General features: G+C 48.1%; 8 protein-coding genes across 8 annotated transcripts; 4 read left to right on the top strand and 4 right to left on the bottom strand.

Annotated features, from left to right (window-relative positions):
* Positions 1 to 177: 177 nt before the first annotated feature.
* Positions 178 to 2,689, bottom strand: MCYG_01674 (conserved hypothetical protein; the record flags this gene model as incomplete). Its single annotated transcript, XM_002848694.1, has 2 exons — positions 178 to 2,259; positions 2,408 to 2,689. The coding sequence occupies 2 exons, from the start codon at positions 2,687 to 2,689 to the stop codon at positions 178 to 180; spliced, it is 2,364 nt and encodes a 787-aa protein (XP_002848740.1).
* Positions 2,690 to 3,330: 641 nt separating this feature from the next.
* Positions 3,331 to 4,062, top strand: MCYG_01673 (conserved hypothetical protein; the record flags this gene model as incomplete). Its single annotated transcript, XM_002848693.1, has 2 exons — positions 3,331 to 3,445; positions 3,512 to 4,062. The coding sequence occupies 2 exons, from the start codon at positions 3,331 to 3,333 to the stop codon at positions 4,060 to 4,062; spliced, it is 666 nt and encodes a 221-aa protein (XP_002848739.1).
* Positions 4,063 to 5,131: 1,069 nt separating this feature from the next.
* MCYG_01672 (conserved hypothetical protein) lies at positions 5,132 to 8,036 on the bottom strand (the record flags this gene model as incomplete). The annotated part of the gene is made up of 2 exons (XM_002848692.1): positions 5,132 to 7,866; positions 7,919 to 8,036. 2 exons carry the CDS (start codon positions 8,034 to 8,036, stop codon positions 5,132 to 5,134), a joined length of 2,853 nt encoding a protein of 950 aa, XP_002848738.1.
* A 427-nt stretch (positions 8,037 to 8,463) lies between these two features.
* On the top strand, positions 8,464 to 9,470 carry MCYG_01671 (CT20 family protein; the record flags this gene model as incomplete). The annotated part of the gene is made up of 4 exons (XM_002848691.1): positions 8,464 to 8,626; positions 8,653 to 8,834; positions 8,892 to 9,084; positions 9,154 to 9,470. 4 exons carry the CDS (start codon positions 8,464 to 8,466, stop codon positions 9,468 to 9,470), a joined length of 855 nt encoding a protein of 284 aa, XP_002848737.1.
* A 357-nt stretch (positions 9,471 to 9,827) lies between these two features.
* On the bottom strand, positions 9,828 to 11,321 carry MCYG_01670 (isocitrate dehydrogenase subunit 2; the record flags this gene model as incomplete). Its single annotated transcript, XM_002848690.1, has 5 exons — positions 9,828 to 9,899; positions 9,958 to 10,677; positions 10,741 to 10,863; positions 10,930 to 11,016; positions 11,232 to 11,321. 5 exons carry the CDS (start codon positions 11,319 to 11,321, stop codon positions 9,828 to 9,830), a joined length of 1,092 nt encoding a protein of 363 aa, XP_002848736.1.
* Positions 11,322 to 11,569: 248 nt separating this feature from the next.
* Positions 11,570 to 14,790, top strand: MCYG_01669 (conserved hypothetical protein; the record flags this gene model as incomplete). The annotated part of the gene is made up of 2 exons (XM_002848689.1): positions 11,570 to 14,011; positions 14,080 to 14,790. The coding sequence occupies 2 exons, from the start codon at positions 11,639 to 11,641 to the stop codon at positions 14,788 to 14,790; spliced, it is 3,084 nt and encodes a 1,027-aa protein (XP_002848735.1).
* A 256-nt stretch (positions 14,791 to 15,046) lies between these two features.
* Positions 15,047 to 18,003, bottom strand: MCYG_01668 (nitrate reductase; the record flags this gene model as incomplete). The annotated part of the gene is made up of 7 exons (XM_002848688.1): positions 15,047 to 15,936; positions 15,989 to 16,621; positions 16,674 to 16,894; positions 16,944 to 17,179; positions 17,236 to 17,494; positions 17,558 to 17,657; positions 17,727 to 18,003. The coding sequence occupies 7 exons, from the start codon at positions 18,001 to 18,003 to the stop codon at positions 15,047 to 15,049; spliced, it is 2,616 nt and encodes an 871-aa protein (XP_002848734.1).
* Positions 18,004 to 18,573: 570 nt separating this feature from the next.
* MCYG_01667 (uncharacterized protein) lies at positions 18,574 to 19,138 on the top strand (the record flags this gene model as incomplete). Its single annotated transcript, XM_002848687.1, has 2 exons — positions 18,574 to 18,722; positions 18,970 to 19,138. 2 exons carry the CDS (start codon positions 18,574 to 18,576, stop codon positions 19,136 to 19,138), a joined length of 318 nt encoding a protein of 105 aa, XP_002848733.1.
* Between the last annotated feature and the right edge of the window lie 5,168 nt (positions 19,139 to 24,306).

The following is a 24,306-nucleotide window of genomic DNA, read 5'->3' as shown; positions in this document are numbered from 1 at the left end:
AAAGCTATAGACCGGGATATAATGCAATTTAAACAGGGAATATAGGAAACTAGCTAGCTGCCTTTCTCTAAGATTAAGAGGGGTTGGGTATCTTTGTTAAATGACTAAAATGCTGAAGAATAGGATGGCTATAGAGTAGTGGGGATGTCAGGATTCAAGCATATGAGTTGGACATGGTTAGGAGGGTTGGGTATGTGATGGGGATGATTCATTGAGATCTCTTAGTTTGAGAGAGAGAAGGCTTTCGGCGTTGGATGAGCGGCTGGAGGGACGGGGATGTTGGCGTGGCACTTGAAAATTGTGCATGGATTGTAAGGGGGGAAGTGATAGTTGCTGTTGTATGTCCTGAGAAGGAGGATGTGTGTTGAATGAGGTTGTGAATGAGGTCGTTTTACTTCGCGGAGAGGTAGAGGCACCTGATATGCCGTCGAAGGTATCTAGCATGCCTGCACTGGGCCGCATACGCCATGCTGTAGGAGGCATGTATAACGGGCTGGAAAATGTGTCATCGCGGTCCTCTGGATGTCTACGGAAGTTGAGAAGGCCAGGCATTTGAGGGTGTAGCGATGGTGAGTTCTGAAGAGCAGATGCAGGCTGAAGCGGCCGTGAGTCAAATGATGAAGAAGGGCTGATTTGGTCCCTATCCTGGTCCCTGCTACTGCCGCCTAGTCGAATGCCTGAGCTACGACGACGATGCTGTTGTGCTTTTTCAGCGGCGAATCTGGCGGATTCCTTGGATACTTTGTACGCACTGAATCGTGGCTCTGGATACTGCAGTTCGTTCCGTAGCTTCTCCTTGCCGTCGGGAACTCGGTTTGCGAATACGGCGCGGATGCCGGAGTAGAGATAGAAACGGCCCCGGGACGGACAGCAGATGTTGATGTGGATTAGGTAGCGAAGGACTGGTTTATCCTGGGAGTCCGGTGTTGGACTGGCTTGTGGAATGTCCACGGCCGGGCCGGTGGAATAGCTCCGTTGTCGAATGAAGGTCTTGGTGCCAGGCTCCATGCCCTCGAGGTCATACGGTACAAGAAAGAGCTTAACGGCCGTCTTATTTGGATTCTTGATGATGATCTGTAGCTGACCCTGTTGGGGAATACGGTAGCAGCCGCCTGGCGGTGACTTTGGAGACTGAGAGCGACGGGATCGTTTTTCTCGAGCCCGGAGTTCACCGCGTGGCGAGAGAGAGAGGTCCGAAGAAGCTATCTCTTCCGGAGGGTGACATGGACATTTTCGCGGAGCAACCTGCTTCTTCGGTTTCTTAGCGGCGGCCCTGCTCTCTCCGGGCAGAGAGTTTTCAAGATCGATGAAGCCGACGTATGGACTGGGACTGTCGTCTGCTATGTTCTTGCCGCTGGCCGAGCCGGAGTAGCTGTAGAATACGGCGGGAAACGGCACCATGACGTGTGGCGGACATCTCAGGTTAGACTTGCAGTTGCCTTTTCCGAGGACCCCTATCTCAGCAGTGAAATCCAGCGGTTTGGACGGGTTGGTGGACATCCTGCCTCTCAGGATCGATTCTTCATACGATCCGACCATCGAGGCGTGGTGCAAGGGAGACGCTTCCGCCGACTGAGAAGGGCGCCTGGGACGGTAGAAGTCCGGTCCACCCTGGGGGGAGCTGGCTACCTGCAGGCTACGCATGGAGGTGATGGATCTCCGGGGCTGATGAGCCTGGTAGTAAGACGGGGGAGAAGAAGAAGAGGGAAAGTTTCGAAACGTTTCTGGGGGCAGAGTCCGTCGTCTACTGGCCTTTTCGGAGCCAGCTGAACATACATCCATATGTTCATCCTTGAGGGAGAAGTCCAGGTCTGGATTGTTTGCCTGGATGACCAGCGGGCTGGTGGGTGCCTTGAGCACGTAGCTTGAAGGAACAGAGCCGAGAGAGGGAGCCCTGGATCTTCCTGAAGGGGAACCAAGGGCCTGGCGGTGATTGAAGCTGACACCGGCAAAGGGATCCAGCGGTGGAGGGATATGGACATTCGAGTCGACCCATCCGGGTTCCTGGTATGAAGACGACTGTGCCAGCTGCTCTATGCCGAGCGGCTTGGGAGACCCCTCACGGAAATCTCCCGAATGGAGAGCTGATCTGGGCCGCTCAATACTGACCGGTGAGCCACAGGACCTATAGCTGGGAGCTTTCTCCTGCTCCGGCGACTGTTCGAGCTCAACAGGCGGCAGCAGAGGCGAGCTCTTCCTCTTCTTCTCCTCGAGTCTCTCGAACGGAGAGTCACCATGTGTGGCAAAGTATTCTTCGAGCTATCAGGAGCATGTTAGTTGATATCACAGCAGACGTCATGTATAAAGATTCGTATCAACCCAGACTTATCCAGGAACTGTCTCTGCACGTCCTGGAGAAATAGATCATGTAAAGACAAAAAAGACTCTCCAGCTATGGAATACTTACAGCACGGTTGGGAACCCATGTAGGGCTTTCGCCGTCTTTGATTCTCCGTATGAGCTCTTCACGGCTGCTCGTCTGAGGACCATGACGGGGGGTCTCCATGCCCTGCTCGAGAGAAGACTGGTCTATCATGATCTCGTCTTCAACAGCTTCCTCCACTGCTACATCTGGCTGTTCCTGATGATGATGATGATGCTGCTGAGGTGTTACGGGACGACGGAGAGGCAGAGCTGGAGACCAACAGCTATACTCCCGTCCCTGGTCCTCTGGATGAAATACCGGCATGTTGGGCTCTCATAAACGAGGATTCAACCACGCATCGTGCAGACTTGTATAAGTCAGGTTTCTCAGACGGACAGAAAGACGTGGCAGCCTCACAGGCAAACGAGAGAGAGAAGAGTCTGTAGCGGCCTTACGGGGTCGGCGGAGAGAAAGTGATATCAACGAAGAACAGCGAGAGAGAAGACTATAGTACCGATCGATGCAACGAAAGAGAAATAATTCGATAGATATAGCAGAGCAGGAAGAAGAAAAGGGGGCCTTTTTACACGGCTCCCATCAGGCCATCGAGAATCATGTTTCAGGGGGTGACTTTTTCTTTACTATAAGATATATTTTATATCATCCTCTCTCTCTCTCTCTGCGTCTGCTTCTTCTTTTCTTCCCTTTGAAAAAAGAGTCACCTGCTTTTCGACTAACTTATGATACGATGACGAAGAAGAAAAGGGCGAAGAAAGTAATAGTGACTTGTAAAGGCGTTACCGCTAGAAATCTACATAGTTAAAAAAGAAAAAAAAGGTTGGAAGAAGAAAAGTTGCTGCTCCCACTTTTTGCATTTCGGGCGATAACTACGATATATTATTTTTTTTTTACTTCTTTTTTTTTTTTTCAACAAACGGCTTCAAGGACCGAAAGGAGGGTAGAAGATGGCGCCGAAGAGGAAGATGGATGAAGATGTCGAGGGCAAGGAGTCGAAACGGCCGAAGAAAGGGTTCTCCGTCGGTCCTGCAAACCTGCCAGACGGCACCTACAGGCGTAAAGGTGAGAGAGACTTGCTACGAGAGAACTGCCGTGAGCCGGGCTACCATGCTGATACTCGATCCATAGTCATAAAGATTAAGGCAGATTTAATTCACAAGGCCAAGTTGAAGAAGTCGTACGAGAAGATCAAGGCACGCGAGCTTGCTTCGGGACCAGTCAAGTCTATCTACGAGACACAGGAATCCAACGAGAGGACACACGATGCGGCCGCTGGTGCAGGGGACAGTTCAAAACCTGCAGACGGGCCGGCAGGGCTCGAGCTGCATCCTGACAGACAGGCCATGGTAGCTCAGGGCGAGGTCGAGCAGCTGGAGAGAGAGCAGGCGAGAGCGAGACGGGGAGGGAGGGAGACGCAGGAGGCAGAAGAGAAACAGGACAGCCGGCCTCATGGCAGGAGACAACGTCGGGCCAAACCGTATCCCTTTGCCAGGGAAGAGGACGCAGCGCAGAGGCGGATCGCGGAGGCCAAAGCGAGGGAGAAGCTCCGGCAGATGAAGGAGAAGGAACGCGCAGACATGGCCAGGGCAAAGAGGCCGGACCGGTCTGGCAGGAGAAGGCTGGGCCGCGAGAGCAAGGTGCTCCTGGACAAGGTCAAGAGACTTGTAGCAACCGACTGATCTTGCTCGGGACGGCTGGCAACAAGCTGCAATAATCCAGTCCAGTCCAGGTCCAGCCCAAGCAGCAACTCCCGGGCTGGAAACACCGAGATGAATCGCTTCTCTCCGGCGAAGAAACTTCACGCCATGGCCTTTTCTCGCCCAAGATACAACAAACTACTTCGAGCCCTGATAGACTTCCTGGCGGCGAAAAAAAAAAAAAAAAAGGATGAAAAAAGACAACTTCTTCCGTCCGGCCTTAACAGTGCCGCAGACCAGGACAAAAATAACATCCTCGGCTAATATTCAGAAAAGTCTTATCTTATGCCAACAGGATCGAGAGGAGGCGTGTGGCTATGGAGATCTTCAGTCCAGCTCATACGTACATACATATATTAATAACTGCTTCCTCTTCCTCTTCCCCCCCGACGGAACGACCCAAGGATATGACGTCTTTTTCCACTCTCGACGGAAGCAACTTTCCGGAAATTTTACCCTGGCGACTCTCCACAGGCGTATGTATCGTGTATGCATGAAGATTAGGCCATGTAGCATAAGTTATGTTAGTCGCTTCTCTCGCCAGGGGGAATAACTAAGTGATACTGGTGCAACAGCCAGTAATGTGCTGCTATATCAAGTACCTGCAGCTATATCATCCCTCTAATACCAGCGGTCAAGTCTACCATGGAGAAGGAAAAAAAGGCACGAAGAAAAGCAAAGACGAACAGAAAACGGGTTGTATTCTGGACTAGCCGTGGGACCCTTTTTTTTTCCTCTTCCTCAACAGATGACTTTTAACGTATGTATGGCGAAAAGAAAAACAAGCAAGCCATGGGACGCCACATCTTGTATTTCCATCTCTCGACAGGTTTTGTGGACGTGCAGGTTACGGAGCACGCACAGTATAGGCATACATGGCACGAATTAGTACCCCGGTCAATGCGGTCGGTCGATCTTGAAATAAAGCGTCGCTTGATGCTGTGTGTGTGTGTGTGTGTGTGTTTTTTTCATGCAATTCCAAGAGTTGTCATGAGTATATCGTTAGCTTGGGAAAGATGGTTGGAAAGTTACATGAAAGTATCCAGATCCGTCAGTAAAAGTCATTCATATCCAGTCGTAGCAGAAGATGCTCAAAGACGCTGTTCAGATCTATATTATCGACTGCTGCATCCATGTCATCGTGATCGATCATATTCTTGACACCGCCCGCATCCAGGCTACGTAAGAAGCAGATGAATCCACCGACTTGCTTTTTGAATCGCGTGTATAGTTCGCAAATCGATCGATCGTAGTATGCTGTTGTCTTGGATGATGGCATCTTACCCCCTGCCATGGCGATGTCAAGTCGCTCCTGATATGCCTTGACATGGAAGGAAAACGCAAGGATGGATCGGAGGACATCCTCGAGCAGATTCCGGGCCTTGACCTGGCCCTTGCTCAGGAACAGGGCGAATATAATTCTATCGAGAACCCGTTCGTGGTATTCTTTTAGTCGACGAAGCCCTTTTGCATGGGTGATAGTGCCTTCTACGTTGCCGGCGTCGATGCACCTTTCGATCTGTGATAGTCTCTTTTCAAATTGTTGCCACGGATGGTTTATTCCAACCTGGAAGCAGTAGTCGCTAACCACCTGGACAAAGTGGAATGCTTCCAAGCGAAATCTTTGCTCTATCTTTTCCCGGCTGGTTGTCTGTCGGCCCGATGGGCCACGAATCAGATCGCGCACAACGGAGAGCATCCTTATCAGCCTGAGAAGCTGCCTGAATATCAGGTCATACTTCTCTAGGCTGAGAGGGGTTATTACCTCCTCTAATGGCGAGGGTGGGGTATACTGTATTCGAAGAAAATCAAGAGCTTCAAGCGAGTGTGGGTTCTTGCAGCTCTCTAGCTCCTCTCCAGTAAGCTCACGGATAGAGAAGCTCAGGCCACCTGGTAGGTCTCTTGAACCATCCAAGTGATGATCGCCCTTGTCGTTACCAGCGTAACACTCAGATAGAAGCCCTGTCAAAACCAAACGAAGCTCAGAACTCGCTGGGGGCCAGGTGTTTCGATTCCCAAGCCGTAGACCGGTAGACGAACCGCCTCTCGCAACACCGGATTTCCGCTCACCGCTATGCATATTTGGGTCGAAAAGAGCTAGAGATATGCGTAGCAGAAACTCTGCATTTCCGAGAAGTTGGAATCGTTCCTGTAGCTGCAGGTGATCTCTAACCTTGTGGACCTTGAATAACAGATGGAGACAGGAGAAGTTCACGAGACGGCTTTGCGCCAAGATGACGGGAGCAAATGATAAGGATGGTGCCGATTCCAGGGGTGGGCCAAACGTATGCTCTACAACAAGGCTCTTGTCGATATCGGCACATGACCCTTCCTTTAGAAGCTCGTAGAGTCTGCTGGACTTCACTTGGCGGTCACCCATATTTTGTCCTGAGGAATCTGGCCAAGTTTCAACATCGGGTATTTCATATATAGCATCGATGGATATATCCTCGTTTGGTACGTAGCCAAAGGTATATTCCTTTGGAGTGTGGCGTCCTGAATTAGACATTTTGATGGTTTTGTTATACTTCAAAATTTCATCGCGGAGACAAGCCTCGTAGCCCTTTGCTTTAAGTTGGATTTTGTCAATATCTTCCCATGTAAGCCCCCACTCTAGGGTCAGGGAAGACGTATTTTCTTTTTGGTGAACTTCCGCCAGCGGATGTCCCTTGTGGGAGGTCCTCAGGAGATTCAGGCCGGCTCCAGTCTCGTAAATCACCTCTGCATCTTCGCGGGAAATAAAACTCGGCATTGATTTCGGGCTAAATGTCGTTTCTTCAGTGGTATATTCGTCAATATACCCCGGATCGAATTCCTGGGAGGCATTGAATTGGCCTCCGGCTGGCCGCAGACCAATCCACTGAGCTACACGGTGAAGCCATAAGCTAGCAGTGGCACCCATAATCTCATGGAATATGTCTGCAAGCCACAAGTGTTGATGTGAGTATTGATCACACTTCGCAAAAACAACTGATATAACCTGTGCGTCAGTCGAAAGTCTGGTCACATTCTGGACAATGTCCATCAAACATTTGACGAGACAACCTATCCGGCTAAAGTAAATCTGTGTCTGGAGCAGGGATGGATTGGTCTTTGATTGCGCAGAAAGTCGTTCGTCAATACTGTATAATAGTATGAAAACTGCTCGGGAAAGACAGGCCAGGGAAAGTGGTGTACCTGACTGGGTTGGGATAGTAGCAATGAATTGACGAAGCTTCCGCATCCAAGTCCCGCACTCTAGAATACCTTCAGTCAGGCCATCTATCGCTGGTAAACTGATCCCTGATACGCGAACATCTCTCAAGTACTTTTCAAATGTTCGACATTGCTCATTGTATCTGAAAAATACAGAGTTCCAGCCAAGTCCAAGTTTGAAAAGGGAAGAAATGAAGACATCAGTCCTTGCAACTCGTCCTGAATCCTCAAGGCCGGTATTCGTGGCTTGATATATTAACGCCGCATCAAATCCACGAGGTCCAGCCTCGCTCAGGCAGGCTGGACCAGATTGCTCTTTCCAGATATCTGGGAAAACATCCCAAGAGCGCAACTCGTATCCTGTAGTGGGAAATGCAGGAATGTTATCCAGTGACCATATATCCTCACCAGAGCCGTCATTCGTGGATTCTTCCTGACTGTCATGCTGTGCAGAACCGGCTGAAGAACCGGCTACGCTCGGTGGGCTCGGGTCTTCTAGTTTCTCATCTCCAAAGATATTCAACGTATGTACTTCTACACCGTCATTTTTGAATAGATTTAGGGGTTTTTCAAAGAGCCCCGGCGCGAGTTCTTGATATATATCAGCTTTGGATCTTCATTAACTGGAAATCTAGGATCATACCGGGTAGGGCATCATCCCACGGGTACCTCTCTAAAGGATTAATAGGATCAATCGCAAAGAAAGCAGGCTCCTGGAGAACATCAAGTTCAAAAGGGTCTGCTGGCGGCTCAAACTCCATGGCCAGGTATGGCACACGAACACCGTATAAGTATTGTCAATAGATCAATTGATTAGAGCCAGCACATAATATCACGATTCCCATCCCCTCCTATTAGACGATCTTCCACCCCAAATAACTTGTCTATATTGTATTTCTTCAACTCTTCTATATTATTTCTCTGTTGCCAACCATTTCCTTTTTCGGCCTTCGAGATGGTTTGAATTACGTAAGCAAACGCGTTATCACGTGAGTATCTATAAAACAAAGATCCGCGAAGCCTCCAAAGGTGCTCAAAGAGAGTGAAATGAAGGAAAAAGACAAGAAACAGCTTCATCAAGTCTAACAATAAAAGACAAGAGGAAGAGGAGAATCAAGCCACCATCTACAAGACAATTAACGCTCGACGCAGCTACCAGAGGCCGATTACAAGCTATATAACAGCAATATGCCACCGCGGAAGAAACAAAAGATCGTAACCCCCTCGCAGGAACATCCACAGCCCACCCCTGCCGGCCGCGAGATAGATTACGATGAGATAGTTGCAGATCCATGGACAGACGAACAGGAGACATCGCTGTTGAAAGGGATAATACGGTGGAAGCCCGTAGGTTTGTTGACCTCTCCGGCCCTGCAGATAAGTTTCCTGAAGCTAACATGACCGGACAATTAGGGATGCACAAGCACTTTCGCATGCTAGCGATTTCGGACTATATGAAGAGCCAAGGATACGCAACACCGACTGAGCAGCACACACGAATACCGGGAATATGGAAGAAGTTAGGCACTTTATATAATCTATCTGGGCTGGACGATAGGGTGGGTACATTGCAGTTGACCTAGAGCTTGGGACAAGGCTAAATGGTTGATTTCTAGGAGGAACCGGTATCGACGGAAGAATCAGAGGATACCGAACACCCTCAGGAGCTTTATTGTCCCTTTTCCTTACCTATTGATGAATTCGGAGATATGATGTGGGATCGAAGACTAAACCCAGAAGGCTCTGTTTCTCCATCAGTCAGCGGGAGAGGGACTTCTAGGCGGGCTAGTACTATTGCAGATACAGATGGTAGGTTCTCAGCTGCACTTTGCACATATTTCGTGTCTTGTTGCCGAGCTGACTTTGTGGAAGATTTAGAGCCCCGTTCATCACCAGCACCGTCACGAGGAAGCCGGCGAGGCCGGTCGAAGCGCCAGCCAAGGGGAAGCACACGCTCTTCAAGGTTGCAGGTTGAGGTGGAGTCCAACAGAGACGCAACTAGTGATAAGGGGAGCGTCAATGAGATGGAAGACGGTGATGAAGATGACACAGAAGCTGGCAGAGATGGCAGTGATGATGATGGTGATTCGAAGATAGCGGAATCTCCTGCACCACGAGCTACGAGGACGCAGTCCACGCGCGGGAAGCCAAAGAAGGGAAGGCCCGCGTCGAAACGTGGGAGTAGACGGCGGTGACGCCTCGAATAGACACATAATACGACAGTTAATGCCAATGTGTAGGATAGTACGGAGTACCATCGGACTCATTATATGCATGTTTTAAATATACCCCCCCCGATTTCTCCGAAAATTCATACATGTATCATTTGTACATACTTATAAACAACATAGAAACATGTAACAAGATACAAACACATCAATGAGATAAACAGGTAAGAAATACAAGGGGCGAGCCATATCCAATGCGATGGTAAATGCAGAACAATTCTACTCCGTCTAATTAACAGTCTTTTTTTTTTGAGGGACTCTAGCGAGATCCACGCTGAATTAATGAATTAGGTAGATGTCCAGACAATCAGGGTCACAGACCGTTTATATGTTCTTGATGATGGCTTCGGCATATTCGTGGGTCTTGGCCTTCCCTCCAAGGTCACCGGTAAGTGCCTAGTAAGTCACGGTTAGCTAGGTTCTATAGTTGAATGAGGGATTCACTTTATCCTACCTTTCCTTCAGAGAGAGTCTTGAAGATGGCAGCTTCAATCTTGTTTGCGTCGTTGGTCAATCCCATGTGGCGCAACATCATCATACTACTCAAGAGGAGAGCAGTTGGGTTAGCCAGTCCCTTGCCGGCAATATCAGGGGCAGAACCGTGGACAGCTTCGAAAATAGAGCACTCGTCTCCAATGTTGCCAGATGGGGTCAATCCCAGACCACCGATCAGACCAGCACACATATCAGACAAAATGTCTCCGTACAGGTTCGGCATGACGAGCACCTTGTCGTTGTATGGGGCGGGATCAGTGACGACTCTCAGGCAGGTGTTATCAAGGAGCTCAGCATCGAATTCAATACCGGGGAAGTCCTTTGCGACGTCCTTGGCGGTGTTGAGGAAGAGACCATCGGACATCTTCATGATGGTGGCCTTGTGGACGACGCGGACCTTCTTCCTTCCAATCTCCTGAGCGTGCTGGAAAGCGAATCGGAGGACACGCTCAGAAGCCTCGCGGGTGATTAGCTTGATGCTCTGCACAACGCCATCGACAACAACATGCTCAATGCCGGAGTATTCTCCCTCAGTGTTCTCTCGGATAAGGACAATGTCAACATCGTCGTATGGGGTTTTGTAACCAGCAATGGATCGGCAGGGACGGAGGTTAGCAAAGAGGTTGAAGGTTCGTCGGAGAGTCAAGTTAAGGGAAACATGGCCCTTGCCAATGGGGGTCTACTCCGCAGTTAGTTACATGTACAAGAGTCCGGGATATGAAAAGAAGATTTGGAGTCCTACGGCAAGAGGGCCCTTTAACGCAACGAAGTTCTTCTTGACACTAGCGATAGCATCATCTGGAATCGCAGTCTTTCCATTCTTGAGGATAGGAGTAACGTCAACGGGCTCCCATTTGATTGGTACCTATAGTCAATGCCGGGATTTAGCTACCAGCGCTGAAACGACCACAACCGGCCCAGGAAGCTATACCTTAGCTGCGCTGAAAATTTGTTTCACGGACTCTGAGATCTCTGGTCCGATACCATCACCCTCGATCAGAGTGACGGTGTAGTTGCCCTGGTTGTGAACCGTCAGCAGCCCGTCCCTTCACCACGGAAGCCCGAGAGCCGGGGAACGATAGAGACCTACATCCGGACCTTTCTGGCCGTTAAATTTGGCAATCTTATCCGCGGCCTGGACGGAGTAGCATCGAGTCTATCCAACAAAGTACCGTTAGCCCAGATTCCTCCTGTTGTGAAGCTATCAATGCCTTCCGCCAGAGAGCGACCTACAGCATAAAATGGAGAGGGGCGGAAAGTCGAGAGCGCCGGTCCCCGCAGGGATGATCGCATGGGAAGAGTGAAGAGACGACCTGAAGCCATGATGCTAGACCTCCTGGGCACAGCAGGCAAAGGTATCTAGGTGGAAAACAGCAATTGAAGAGAAAAGAAAGGGAAAAGGAAGAAGTTGGTGATGTTTCGAAAGAGAAAAAGCGGAAGATTTGAAGCCGCGAAAAAAGTTGCTTTTCTTGTTACATCGAAGAAGCTTTGACAGTGTTTGTCTTGTTTGTTTTCCCACGTCGCATTTTCTTTTTGGAACTACAAACAAGCGACGACGACGACGATATACAAGCAGATAATGAGGTGAAGGACAGCAGGGAAGAAGAGAGAGAGAGAGAGAGAAGAGATAGACACTCGAGATGGCTGACGTGCAGTCTCGGGATGCGGCGCAGTATTATAGCCTGCCCGATCTCTACCCGGAAGAGTGGCCCGCAGAGCTAGACTCCGACAGCGAGGGTGAAGGCGAAGCTCCCTCGAGGAGCGATGACTACCGCCGTCGGTCACAGATACGATACTCTGGCTTGATTCCCGGCAGGAGAGATCAGGAGAAGTTCAAGGGTGGCGATGGCGCAGCGCTGAAGGACGAACCTGACCCCCTGGGAGGGCCGGACACGATCCTAAGGACGCTGAGGATACGCGGGCTCCCCGTCGACGATGAGCGGGTGCGGAAGCAGTTTCTGCTCTCTTCCAAAGGCTTTTCGGCTTCCGAATTCCTCTCCGCAACCCAGGAGTCAGCCTCGACTCAGTCACTGCTTCAGGGACTCGACTACCTGTCGAGGTCCATCGATGAGAAGTCTGCCTCGCTGAAGATGCTGGTCGAGTCGAATTTTGAGAGGTTCGTGCGAGTCAAGGCAACGCTGGATAACGTCTATACTGAGATGAAGAATAATGGTGGTGAATCGAATTCGCGGCTCCACCGATCACAATCCGGTGAACACCGCAGGTCAGGATCCCAGCTAGGCTCCTCGTCCAACACAAGCCTATGGCGATCAAAGAGTAAGATGGCTCTTCGACCAGATGCACCCAGTTCTGGAAGCTTGACAAACGTTTCGGGCATCAGTACGCCATTGGCAGAGGCATCTGAGCAAGCTAGGGAGCTATGGAGTGAAGCATTGAATGGTCAGCAGCGTGAAGAGGGCTTAAAGTGTATTTTGGATGCAGTCGAAAAGCAGCGCGAGTTATACGAAATTGGAGGGCAGCTGTCAAAGTCTATTCAAGAACGCGACTACGCAACCATCTTTGACCAGTATAACAGCGCTAGAAGGTTCGCAAACGAGGCAAAGGCTGTTGCAGAACGGGCAGCATCGACCAAGCAGCAACTAAGGGACGACCAGGTTTATACAATCTTAGTCACTGGAAGAATGTGGATGGACGTTGAAAAACAGATACAGACATTCAAGCGTGATTTATGGAAACGACTTAGCAACGCGCAGTCCACTTCCCCGAGTGGTACGGGCGGAGTGCAAGCTGAAGAGCATATGGAACTTATAGCCGCCCTTCTCGAACTTGGGGTAGAGGATAACCCAGTCTGGGTTTGGCTCCTTAGTCGATATGACTATCTAAAGACAAAAATAACCGTCTTCTGTCAACGATCGAGGTTTGAGATCGAAACCCTAAGGCGTAGGCTTGCGGCTGGGAAGAAGCCTGAACCACAGCGTATTGCTCCCTACCTTCGAACCTCTCTACAAGAAGGTTCAAGAACTAGCAGGCATAACCTTGATTCGGAATCCGTAATCGAATTATGGGAGTGTATACATACCTTCCTGAAGAAATTGCTTTCAGTTCAAGGGGGGATTCTTGGGGATGTACTTGGATTCTGGGACTCAACACAATCCTTCCTTGATGGCAGTAAGCAAAGACTCTTGCCCGCCGGATTCGAAGGTGAGAGCCGAAAACATCACCGCTTATCTGCCAACGGCGTGAATGACCTCAAAGATGGTATCATCGAGCTTATGGGCCTGATTCGTGACAATGTGGTCTCTGTTTTTGCCGAACCTCCCCCAGAAGATTTGGTTTCCCTTATCCCTTCTTCTCAACCAACAAGTCCAACTGTACCCTTTGTTGGTTTAACATCGGAGTCTCGCTCCATGGTCGATCCACATAATATCCCTCCTGTTCCAGAGAAAACGGGCCAACCCTGGGATGATTTCGCATTTTGGCCGCCTTACTCCAACTCTCTAAGCGGAGTGCACTACCTTGGCGAATTTTTGATACTAATAGGGACTGCTGCAAGTGAAATGGCCGCCCTAAGCCCTATATCAGGCCACAGCGGTTCATACGATAGACTCAAACTCCTTGTGGGCGGGACCCGTGAAAGATGTGCTCGTGCCGCATGTGCCGCATGGAACAGCGATGCCGAATTATGCAAATATCTTGAAGACTGGACGCGACACCCATCAATTAAAAGCTTGAGTAAAATGCCTAGCCATTTTATGACATTTGAGTCCTCGATCCTTTCAGGTATGCAGAAAATATTATATATTTCTGAATCAATGAAGCCCGGTGCGGTAGATGTTGTTACACCTCCGCCAGCGAAGCTCCTCCAGATGGTGAGGACGCAGTTTGTGGCTAGCGTATACAAAGCCTTGAGTGGCCTTGTTGAGAATGCAGAGCACCCAGTCAACGTTGATAATGATGTTGAATGGGTACTTCCCAGCCCTGAAGCTACAGCTACAGGGCCAGATGTTCATTCATCAGTCTTCGCAAGCGGAGGAGTTGACTCCAAAAACAGGGTTAGTTTCTCCAAGTATATATGCAACTTGATCTTCGTGGCATCTTTACTTACATTCAACCGCTTTAGAACGTCCGTATACTTTTGACCCTATCAAACCTCAAAGCTCTTCGCGCTGAACACGTACCCCAACTCATCGCTACGTTCGAATCATCATTTGCCGTAAAGCTAACAGACGAATCAAAAACTATCCAAGATGTACTTGGTCAAATTGACACTCGCCTGTTCCAATCATATGTGAAGCCAATAGTCGACAGCCTAAAACAAACCATCCTTGACGGAATAGCATCTCCTGATTGGGTTCCAGCAAATAGCCGCCCAGATCAGATTCGACCATATGTATATTCAATCATGCTCTCACTCGTGATGGTTCACAATGAGGTCTCTACTACCCTACCAATAGGAGGCCCAACAACTCCTCAGCCATCGTCCTCATCCAACCTAACATATAAAATTTTGGCCGAACTACTTACACAGGTCTCCAGTGCTCTTCTGGAGGCATTCATGGGACGGCCTCAATATACTCTACCCGCTCTCATGCAAGCTACTTTGGATACAGAGTTTATTGCTCAAACATTGTCTCAGTATTCCACCGATGCAGCATCCAAGGTGCAAGGCCAGATATATCTCGAGTTAGACCGCAGGACGACTAATGATGCTCGTGCAAAGCTGCAAGCAGAACTCGGGGAGATGCGTGGTGTATTGAAGAGGCTGAGGGAGGCAACTCGTGGAGAATTCGCATGTTTCAGAAAACCAAAGAATCCCAGTTCCTCCAAATAGATACCTTGAACGTATATACGACAAACAACATAATGTATCCCCCTAATAAGACAATTTCTAGGTACTGGTAGATAACGCCATGAAACTGGATAATGTCACAATGTCTCATTTGTATGTATTCATCATCTATTGAATAAAGCTATCTAAGCAGGTAAGGAAAAAGTGAGAAGAAATCGTACCCAGAATTAAACCATCCCATCCGAAGGGTAACATGAAAGGAAACAAAACAAAGCCAACGATATTCAAATTAAGACGCTTAAAAGAAAAAGATATCATCCTCGTTCCACTGCTGTGCAAGCAGTATCTTCTTCGCGGAGTTTTCCAGAGAAGCAGGACCGCAAATAAGTACCATGCTATTCTCAGAACGAACTATATGTCTGGATATCAAACCCTCTGAAATTCTTCCCTTGTATCCAGACCATGACTTTGACGGCTGTGTCAAAGTGTGAATGACTTGGAACTTATTCTTCGTGTCACATGAGACAAACGAGGCCAGCTCGGCTCGGCACATGATATCGTCTTCGGTACGATTACCGTCCAAAAGGGTGCAAGTCGTTGTATCTTCATCATCTTGTAAGATTGCTCGAAGAACCTGGAACATTGGAGTGATACCACTTCCACCACATATCATGTTGAATGAGGATATGTGTCGTTCAGTGCCGTCTATGACGGTTCTGCCTCGACCCAGGTATTCAAACTTGCAGTGAGAGGAGAGCCTGTAGTCAACCTCCGAACCGATGGGTAACTTGTCCAAGGGAACGGTAAGCTGTCCACCAGCAAAGCCAGGAGCTGGTCGATATATTTTGATAAGAAGCCCCATGCTGCCTTTATCCCTCGGGTCAGAGAGTGGTGTAATGGCCCTAATAACAGCACTAGTAGGGTCATTGGGCTTTGCATTGACCTTCAGCATGATATGTTGACCAATGCCGATTCCTAAAACCTTTGAACTGTCTGCAAACGAAAATGTGAACAGGGCCGTATCAAGTGAAAGGTTGGTTTTTTCAGTCAAAGTCACTTTCTCCCACTCGTGGATAATTGGAAGAGGCTTGCTGGATGTCCCTTGAGAGTTCTGTAGCTCACGAAGTGCAGCTGGGTCGAGGGTTCCCAAGTGGTAGTCGGGCATCATGGCCTTTGCTGACTCACTGTCTGAACGAAGTGTTAGTGCTTATCCTAGGTAATGCTGATACTAGGAACTTACGGATAGCCAGGAATTCCTCCGTGCAATCTGTTGCTGCCGTCGAGATGATGCTCTGGGCGCCACCTGGATGGCCTTCAAGGAAAGGTGTACCATCATATACCTCACCATCAACCACGAACCAAGGGTCTGTATCGCGGCTGTTATGTGCCATGAACTCCTCTAGAGTTATGTTGACCTTGAGCCCTGGCTTTTTCATATTGATTTCAGGTTCCGGTTTTACATCAACTGGCTTTGCAGCACTGGCTGATGCCTCCCCCCAGTTTCCGTCTGTTAGATCACCTCCGGCCTTTTTAACCGCTTCCATCCAGCCGCCCGCCTGAGTGGCGGGTAAGGTAGGGTGTTTGAATTTCAATACCCCGTTCTCTTTGGAAATAGTGATGCGGAACCAAGGGTTGTTCATCATCCCAAGAACCGACCAATACATTTCTCGTGGTTGAATATTCAAGGATTCGTCCATGGCGCGGACAACAATACTGTCTGCAGTTTCAAGCTCATGAGTTTGCACTTCGAGCGACCAGAAGCACCAGCAAAAGTAGGTTTCGCGCCAGGATAAGTCAAGTTGACCGCCGTACAGGTACTGGCTCGTTGCCCTGTACCTATCCTCATCGTATTGAATGGATGAAAGCCGCCAGGCTATGGATAAGTCAGCATATTTACTCGGGTATGAGCAGTATGGATAACTTACTCTTTCCGCTATCCAAGGATACCTCTATCCTTGAAACCTGCCTTCCGCCACCGCCATATGCATATCCTTTAATGGTGTACGAGGGCGTGGATGAAACTACAACTTCTTCATCATGCTGTGGATAGGCAATGGCAGAATTGACGTTTAGATGTTGAATCACATAGCGCTCATCACGCCACCAGCTATCATCCTCGGTTGCCATTTCAGGGGAGCACATCGTTCTACACCCCGTTAGTGGCAAGGATTTTAATAGATAAAGGTGGTACTTACGGCAGTACTCTGTTGTCATAGATGTGATACCAGTTATCACTTGGGTTTTCGGTCAATATAATCTTGGTGATCCATTTCACACTTCTACCGCCAATATGCCCTGGTATCACTGCTCTGAGTGGCCATCCATGGTCCTGACGGAGAGGCTCTCCATTCATCATATAGGCAAGCATGACGCCCATAGCTGGATCCATAGCCGTAGAGAGCCTGATGGATGTTCCATAGTTCCCATTTGGCTATCCAGACAGTTAGTATACTGAAACCATTCAGCTTTACTCCCAGATGGACATACCAAAGCATCGGCTCCTTCCATGCACATGTATTTCGCCTTTCTCATGGGTTTTGCTCGGCTCAAAATGTTGTGCATCATTGGCCCAGTGAAAAGAGCTGTCGACAAACCTGCTGCTCCCCAGTTGAAACCTTTGGACTTCCGAACCATATTTTGTTCTTTACGGCGATTGCCGGCACATACGAGAGTGACAGGGCAAGTGACCTGTTGAAAGTCGGAAATTATTTGTCGTAATGTCAGGACAATCGGGTTCTCCACCAAACTAAGGAAACAGCTGAAGATTAGACATCTATCCTAAGCCTGCCCAGCCTCAGGAGTGCCTCACCCTTCAATAGAAAGCTCCCAGTTGAGTATATCATCCTGTTCGATAACAGGAACTGCTCCATGATTTCGAACGAAAAATAGTTCAGGCGAGGTCAGGAATCCTGTGCCGTAGATATTAAAAAGTTAGAATCTGACATTGTCTCCAGCACTTTAGTAATTGAGAACTGTACCCTCGTCAAACAAAGCAGTAAGCGGAGACTCTGAGTTGAGTGGGTGAACACCAGTCAAGCGGACCTGGATGGGGTCTCTTGGAACATGTCCATCTGGAGTTTCCTTGTCTATGTCCAAGACCTCCAGCGGCTTTTTGGCTGGTGGCGGAAGTGGTATATCAAAGGTGTTCACAAATTCATCTCCGTTCTTAACAGGGCTTTTCAGAGAAAAGATATTGACTTCTTTTGTCTTTGAAACGGGAATGGGCTCTATCTGAATAGGCTCGTAAGACGGCATGATGGCTATGTTGAAGGAGTTGTCTGCGATCTAGCTATGTAGACGAGCAGGCTCCTGTTCAGGCCATTGGGAGTTTCCATGGGAATAAAGCGGAATAAATACTGTCGTCCCCCGTTTACTTAAGAGTATCAGCAACTACCCAGGTAAAGGTTCAGGTGCTGACATGCTGACGCAAGCTCCTCCAATCGAGGGCTGCTCATCCGAGGGTATGAGACGGGGTTATCCGTCTTGAGATGCAGTGTATCGACGTGATGAATCATGACACGCAAGTCGGGCTATGCCACCAAACAGCATGTTGCCAGCCGGGTATACAGTGTAGAGCATTAATTATGGGACTCCGCGGAGATATATAAATATTGTTTCTTTTGACAGGGAGGAGAGATCTACACACAGGCGTGCACATCATGATAGACCGAATAATGGTGTTCGGGGGGATTCGTTTCCGCTGCCGCTGTGCAACAGGAGTGTTTTCTGATGGAATCCATCTTTGACGAGGGTTGAGAGGGATTGAGGAAGCGAAAAGGAGCGAGTCAAGCTTTTGGCTGTTTGAGCTGCATGGGCTTATGCAAGATGGCGGAGGACGAAGAATCCATGTTCCCCATCTGCAGCACAACCAAGCAAAGCTTGATTAAGCTTGAAATCTTTTTCATGGTTGTCAAGGGTCGTTGGCACGGGTTTTATTTCGGCATGTTCGTGGCGGCCCCCGGTATATATCAGGTGTAAGTTACCATTGGATCCCATAGGAGAGGAAATCTTCATGTGTCGACAGAGTCCTCGAAACAGTCAGCGCCTCAGTTTACCGCGCTATACGGGATCAAAGTGAACTCATAAGACGGGATCTAGCTAGTGTAGACGAGTCGAAAAATGGACGGCCTAGACCCTCTTAGAGGAGCGCTTGTGGTAGCCTCTTGAACAACGTTGAACGAGGTCGACCGATGTAAGACACTCTCACGAAACAACGACTAGTCGCGCCCATGCATCTTCGAGGATTCTGCAAACTCTGATATTTGATCACACCGACAGTTTTACTAGATCCTTCCATGGAAGGGTTCAGTTGCTCCAAAGGCACAACTTGAACAGTTTCCAGATAAGCCGTGGTAATCGTCAGGGATCCGAGTGGCAATCAAACATGTAACCGAACTCACTGGAGATAAGATGGATGATGTGTAGTATTTCATAGCCTGCCACTGATAACGACCCCCGTACGCCTCCCATGACCCTGAGAGCCAGCCATTAACATGGAGAAGAGCACACAACGACCAGCTTCGTGGAAAACAAACTCCTGGATATATGGATGCGTAGTATTAGTTACTCCATACCTTTCTATGTAGGTAGTCTCCAGTTCGTACTATATGCCCTAGTACCTCCGTGAGGTAGCCCCCGTCTATTCGGAGTTGTGCAGTCCCCTATCCACATGAAAGACTCCGTTTATATGCCAACAGCTATCTTGCAAGATTGTCAGGAAATCAAGCCATAAACATCGTGATCGCCAGGTATTCCAGTGATGCAATCTACACCTGGTCCTCATATCAGTATATCTTAATCGCTGGTCAGGGACTCGGTTTCGGGTGCTGATCGACCTCTGGAGCCGCTTCTGGTAACCCGTTTCCATGAGCAGTTCCCTAAATGAATATAGCATCGTGTATGCTGCATTAACTTTCAGCCAACAGGGGGGGAAATGGCCACACATGGAGCCCATGGAAGAGCATTGGGTCGCATTGGGGGTAAGATTCGATCAGCCTGGCCAGTGAGCATAGAAACGGATTTAAGGCACGAAAATCCGTCGAATGGACTAGGGGTTATATGTAATCTATGACACCATGATTTTGGTCATATCCATGACAGACATGCTCCTAAGTTGTTTAACTCGAACGAGTCGGCTTATCACCTAGTTCACATCAACCATATTAATAGCGTAATATAGTTCATCCATATCTGAAAACTCTCAAACGGAACGGAACGTTACCGAACATGCTTAAACATATGTATGAAGAGATAGATCTCAGATTGGATACTTTCCGCTGCAGAACCAGGGGAATAATCCTCGCGCTATTACGTGGCAGGCATTCCGTTCCAGGCATGATAACCACCAAAAAGAAATTTGGCGCTTGGGATGAGAAGGATCACCCAGGGTAGAAAAAGCGTGTTATCCAGGGGAGCGATTAATAAATTAATATTTTAACGAGCTGGAGAGTTTTCCCACGAGATTTCCTGCGGCTGATAGAAGCTGTATACGACCAACTGACTGAGTCAATAGCTTTTCATGTCCAATAGTCTTCTGGTCTAGTAGTGGCTTATATAGGGGTTCAAGCTAAACGAGAGCTGTCCCACAACACGCCATCTTCAGCCAAGTCTGTGAGAGGAGTAGCGCCAAAGGATGAAGTATGTATAAAGGGATCACTATAGGCATATGGTGTCAGGATTCCCGTAATTAAGCTTATAAGCTCATCCTAGGGTATATTCACCTGTCGTATTCTAATATGATATTCAGCGTTCATTCCTCCCCGTGGCCAGCATGATCTCCATGTATATTGTCCATACACAGACTGCTGCCAAGCATCAGCCAGTAACGGCAACAGGTTAAGGTAGTAAGTACCGAGACTCCGCGATATCTATGCGGTTTCAATAATATTATTTAGGGTTGGTTAAGCATCCGGGCCCTATTTAACCGTACCGACCGCTCCGGGCCCCAGCGAGCGAAGTGGGCATGGGTATAGGCAGGTCCAAACACACGGCCAGAGAGGAATCCTGAGGGACATCGCATCGATTAGTTCCAGCCATGTCAGAGGAGACACGTTCGCTGTGACATATTCGCTTCATCCAGCACCGATCTCGGGCTAACTAAACAGCAGACGCCTGTCCAGAATCCTTCGCTTGTCAAACCTGGCTGCATTTTCTGGTGGCGCTCTCCTTGGGTTTGAGGCGGAAATCTCCGCGGAGAATAGGATGAGATATGGCAATGGAGTCAGCCTCGAACAGGCTATATATATCCTGCTCGCTCGCCCAGAGTGACACAAGTGGTCAATTTGCGGAGACGTTGGTGATTGTTGCAAGTTTCGATCAAAAATTCTCCCAAGCCTGTGTTGCGAAATAGATTAAATCCTGCTGAACGCAAAAACACGTGGTTTGAGAAGTTCCTGGGCTTCTTCGCTTTTCCTCTCTCTCTCCCTTTCTTCGTTTCTTCTTATACCAAGACCAGCTATTACCGAGGAAGATACTCCGGATCTTGCCGCAACCCGCATTTCGCTGTGGAGGTAGCGCATGTTTTCTAACATCATCCCCTTTACGCTCAATCTTTCGCCAGTATCTAACAATTCCAATCTGGATCCCTCTCGATCAGCAAGTAGAAACATTCTAGTATTCTTGTCACGCCCTCGCTCCTGCAGAGTGTCAAGCAACAATGCGTGAAGACGCACCTGGTCACTTGAACAGAAATAAATGATTGATGCAAATGTCGCTCTACTTAAGTCGAAGAGTCTCAAGTGATAGCTGGGTCACGACGATCGGTTTGCTTGATAAAATTGGGTAAGGCTGTCTCTGCGGATCCTCTCAGAAGAAAGTCGTCAGTCATGTGTAAGTGGCTATCAGTTATAGATTTAAAAGAAGTGTAGTTCGTATTTCTTTGCTTGGTTGCATAGTTGATAAGCTTTGCAACGCCAACGAAGTCATTCTCATCATCAGTTTTGGCTTAGAAGCCCCTTGATATTCTTGCTGTTGACTTCCGTTTTCGATCTCCCTGGATAACCCGATAGTTCATCGTGTTCATCCGGTACATGCGTGTCGGGATCACTATCGATAACTGCTAGCTGTTGCAAATACCTAACGATAACTAAGGATTCAAGTGTTTCTAATCAATCACATTGGGGGTTATCGCAGGGTAAACCGCATAGATGCATTATTAAAGGCATTTGCCTTAACGTAATTGGCGCATGGCCAACGCCTTTAATGTATTTTGGCAGGTTATTGCTTGCACAGGCCCAATGCATGTCGGTAGACCTAATCTCTTCATCAGAGACAGGTAAACTACCAACGCTTTCCAAACCGTTTCTAGAGCAAGATAGCTCTTATTACCATTTCCCAAGGAGGCCAGCCCTGAAATCATTTCATAGTCCAGGTCGGATGCACTGGGTAACGACCGGTCTCCAGATAAACCTACGCCAGAGTCAGTAAGTAGAAGAGATATATAAAAGATAAAATAAGGACATACGTAATACTTCTCTACCCAGGCGACAGAGTAAGTGGCATGTTGTTAATGGCTAAGTTTGAACATCTCGCCTATAGATATCAGTGGAACTATACCATGAGTAGAGATGTACGATCGTATCAGTTCATGGTCGAGCCTGGGTATCCCTTTCCGTAGGAGCAATGCAGTTAGCCTGATGCCATTTGGCTGCTTGTCATCTTTGAGCTTAGTCGTAGTGCTAAAAGCCGTTTTTGCTGCTGCAATGAAGCTGACGTTGAAAGAAGCTGGAAATATCACGAGAAAAAGAAAGATGTTTATTGCTATGATCAGTGCAAACAGTGCAAACTATGAAGAGAATAACCACGTGATATCCCTGAAGAAATTCGTACCTTCTACGCTTCATCTCCGTAGATATTTTACTATTCATGGGCGAGATCTCTTGGCCCCTCAGTATTAATTAATTGTTTACTATGACAGTTCTCTCTCTTCTATATATTGTTTATCCGTCGACGCCGTACTTGGGATCAAAGTGGCACAATGTCAGTTCCGGGCGTCATCAGCTTCGTTCAATGGCACTTGAGTGATATGGCTATCATACAGCAAGCCCTGGAAACCCGTGAATATGACTTGATGAAGGCTCATGGGCTCGATAGGGACACTTTTATTCATCATTAATAATTCGAAATGAACATATAGACAGCAATTTGCGGATTTTCTAATGGATGTCATTATGATGAGACTTTCCTTTGTTGTCCGGATATCATCATCATGTAGCTACCATATCTACTTCAAGGGCTTAAAAGGATAAGGCCAGATACCCTTTAACCCTGGTCTCGGGCGCAGACACCTCTCTTACCCCAACCGGCCAAAGAGAAGCTTGGGATAAGATACCCTTAAATATATGATCAGTTGCTCAGTTGCTCAGTTCTGTCTTCCAGGACTATGTAACTGTCCAAGTCTTTCATAAGGCGACAGATTATAAGAGTTAGCTGTTCTATAACCCCGTCAAGGGAGAATGGCTATGCTTCGGCGTCATGCCCTCTATTTATTGACCAGGAGTTCACAATCGATCCTGGAGACTGGACAACTCAGGTCATTAGCTTGGGAAGTGTTTTCCCAGACAGATCTTTGGGGTTATTCTGTTTCCGCTCCGGGTCGGTTTATACAGGTATTCTTTTCCCATCCGACAAGAATAAGCAAGCAAGCAACTAAATATCAGATTATAGCAAAGTATTGGTCTCATTCTGGGCCCAAGATACTGTGATTTCTTACGCAAACGTGTGCTAGCTACCATAAACATCATCTCACATCTTTAGATACTCTTGAAGAGGCTAAAGGGGCCGACATGCGTTCTCGATAGGTTATCTTTGCAGTTTACACGGGTGTATTTGGATATGTAGGAATGAGAATACCTTATCCGTTTTAGAGATGAGAGCAACAACGAAACAACAATTTTAACCACATGCTAACCTTCATATAGTAAATTCAACCCGGGAAACAAATCTGATAATATTGATTACTCTACGACAAGCCCTCTGGATGGGATGGCATGCCCTTTTTACTTATGAATCATGTCATTTGGTTGAAACAGTGCAATTGCCATTCTAAAGAAGTGGAAGGGACGTCCTAAAACTGAGACTGCCCTGCTACGGGCTCAAACTTCCCTTTCAAATGATATCATACGAACGCAACTTTCCACGCAACAGCGAACTACACCGCTGGCTAAACATATTCATCCCTCCGGGCTCGCTGGCTCCGCAAACCATGGTGGAGTATCCTACGGGATATATCTCAATGTCGAGAACGGCACGTCGTTCCAGATAACCAAATCCGTCATGGGAAGGTGTCCACTCACAAACTCATATGCTTTCACCATCCCCAACGAGATAATGTCTGGTAAGTCACTATTGGCGTAGATTTGGTATAATCTATTTGACAACCGTGAGGTGTATATGGGCTGTGCCCCTGTGATTTATTAACTGCGCTCCAGGCACTTCCAGACCGTTAAATTACACATTACAGAAACTGTCTGAAACCAATATCTAAAATGGCTACATAACATTAGAGGGAGGGAGACGGTATTTGCAAATTTGGGGTTATTCTTATGCGGCAACGTTCCC

The sequence above is a fragment of the Microsporum canis genome, genomic scaffold, assembly GCF_000151145.1.
Source record: "Microsporum canis CBS 113480 supercont1.2 genomic scaffold, whole genome shotgun sequence".
In the NCBI taxonomy this organism is placed as follows: Eukaryota; Fungi; Ascomycota; class Eurotiomycetes; order Onygenales; family Arthrodermataceae; genus Microsporum; species Microsporum canis.
This window is presented reverse-complemented; position numbering and strand designations above follow the sequence as displayed.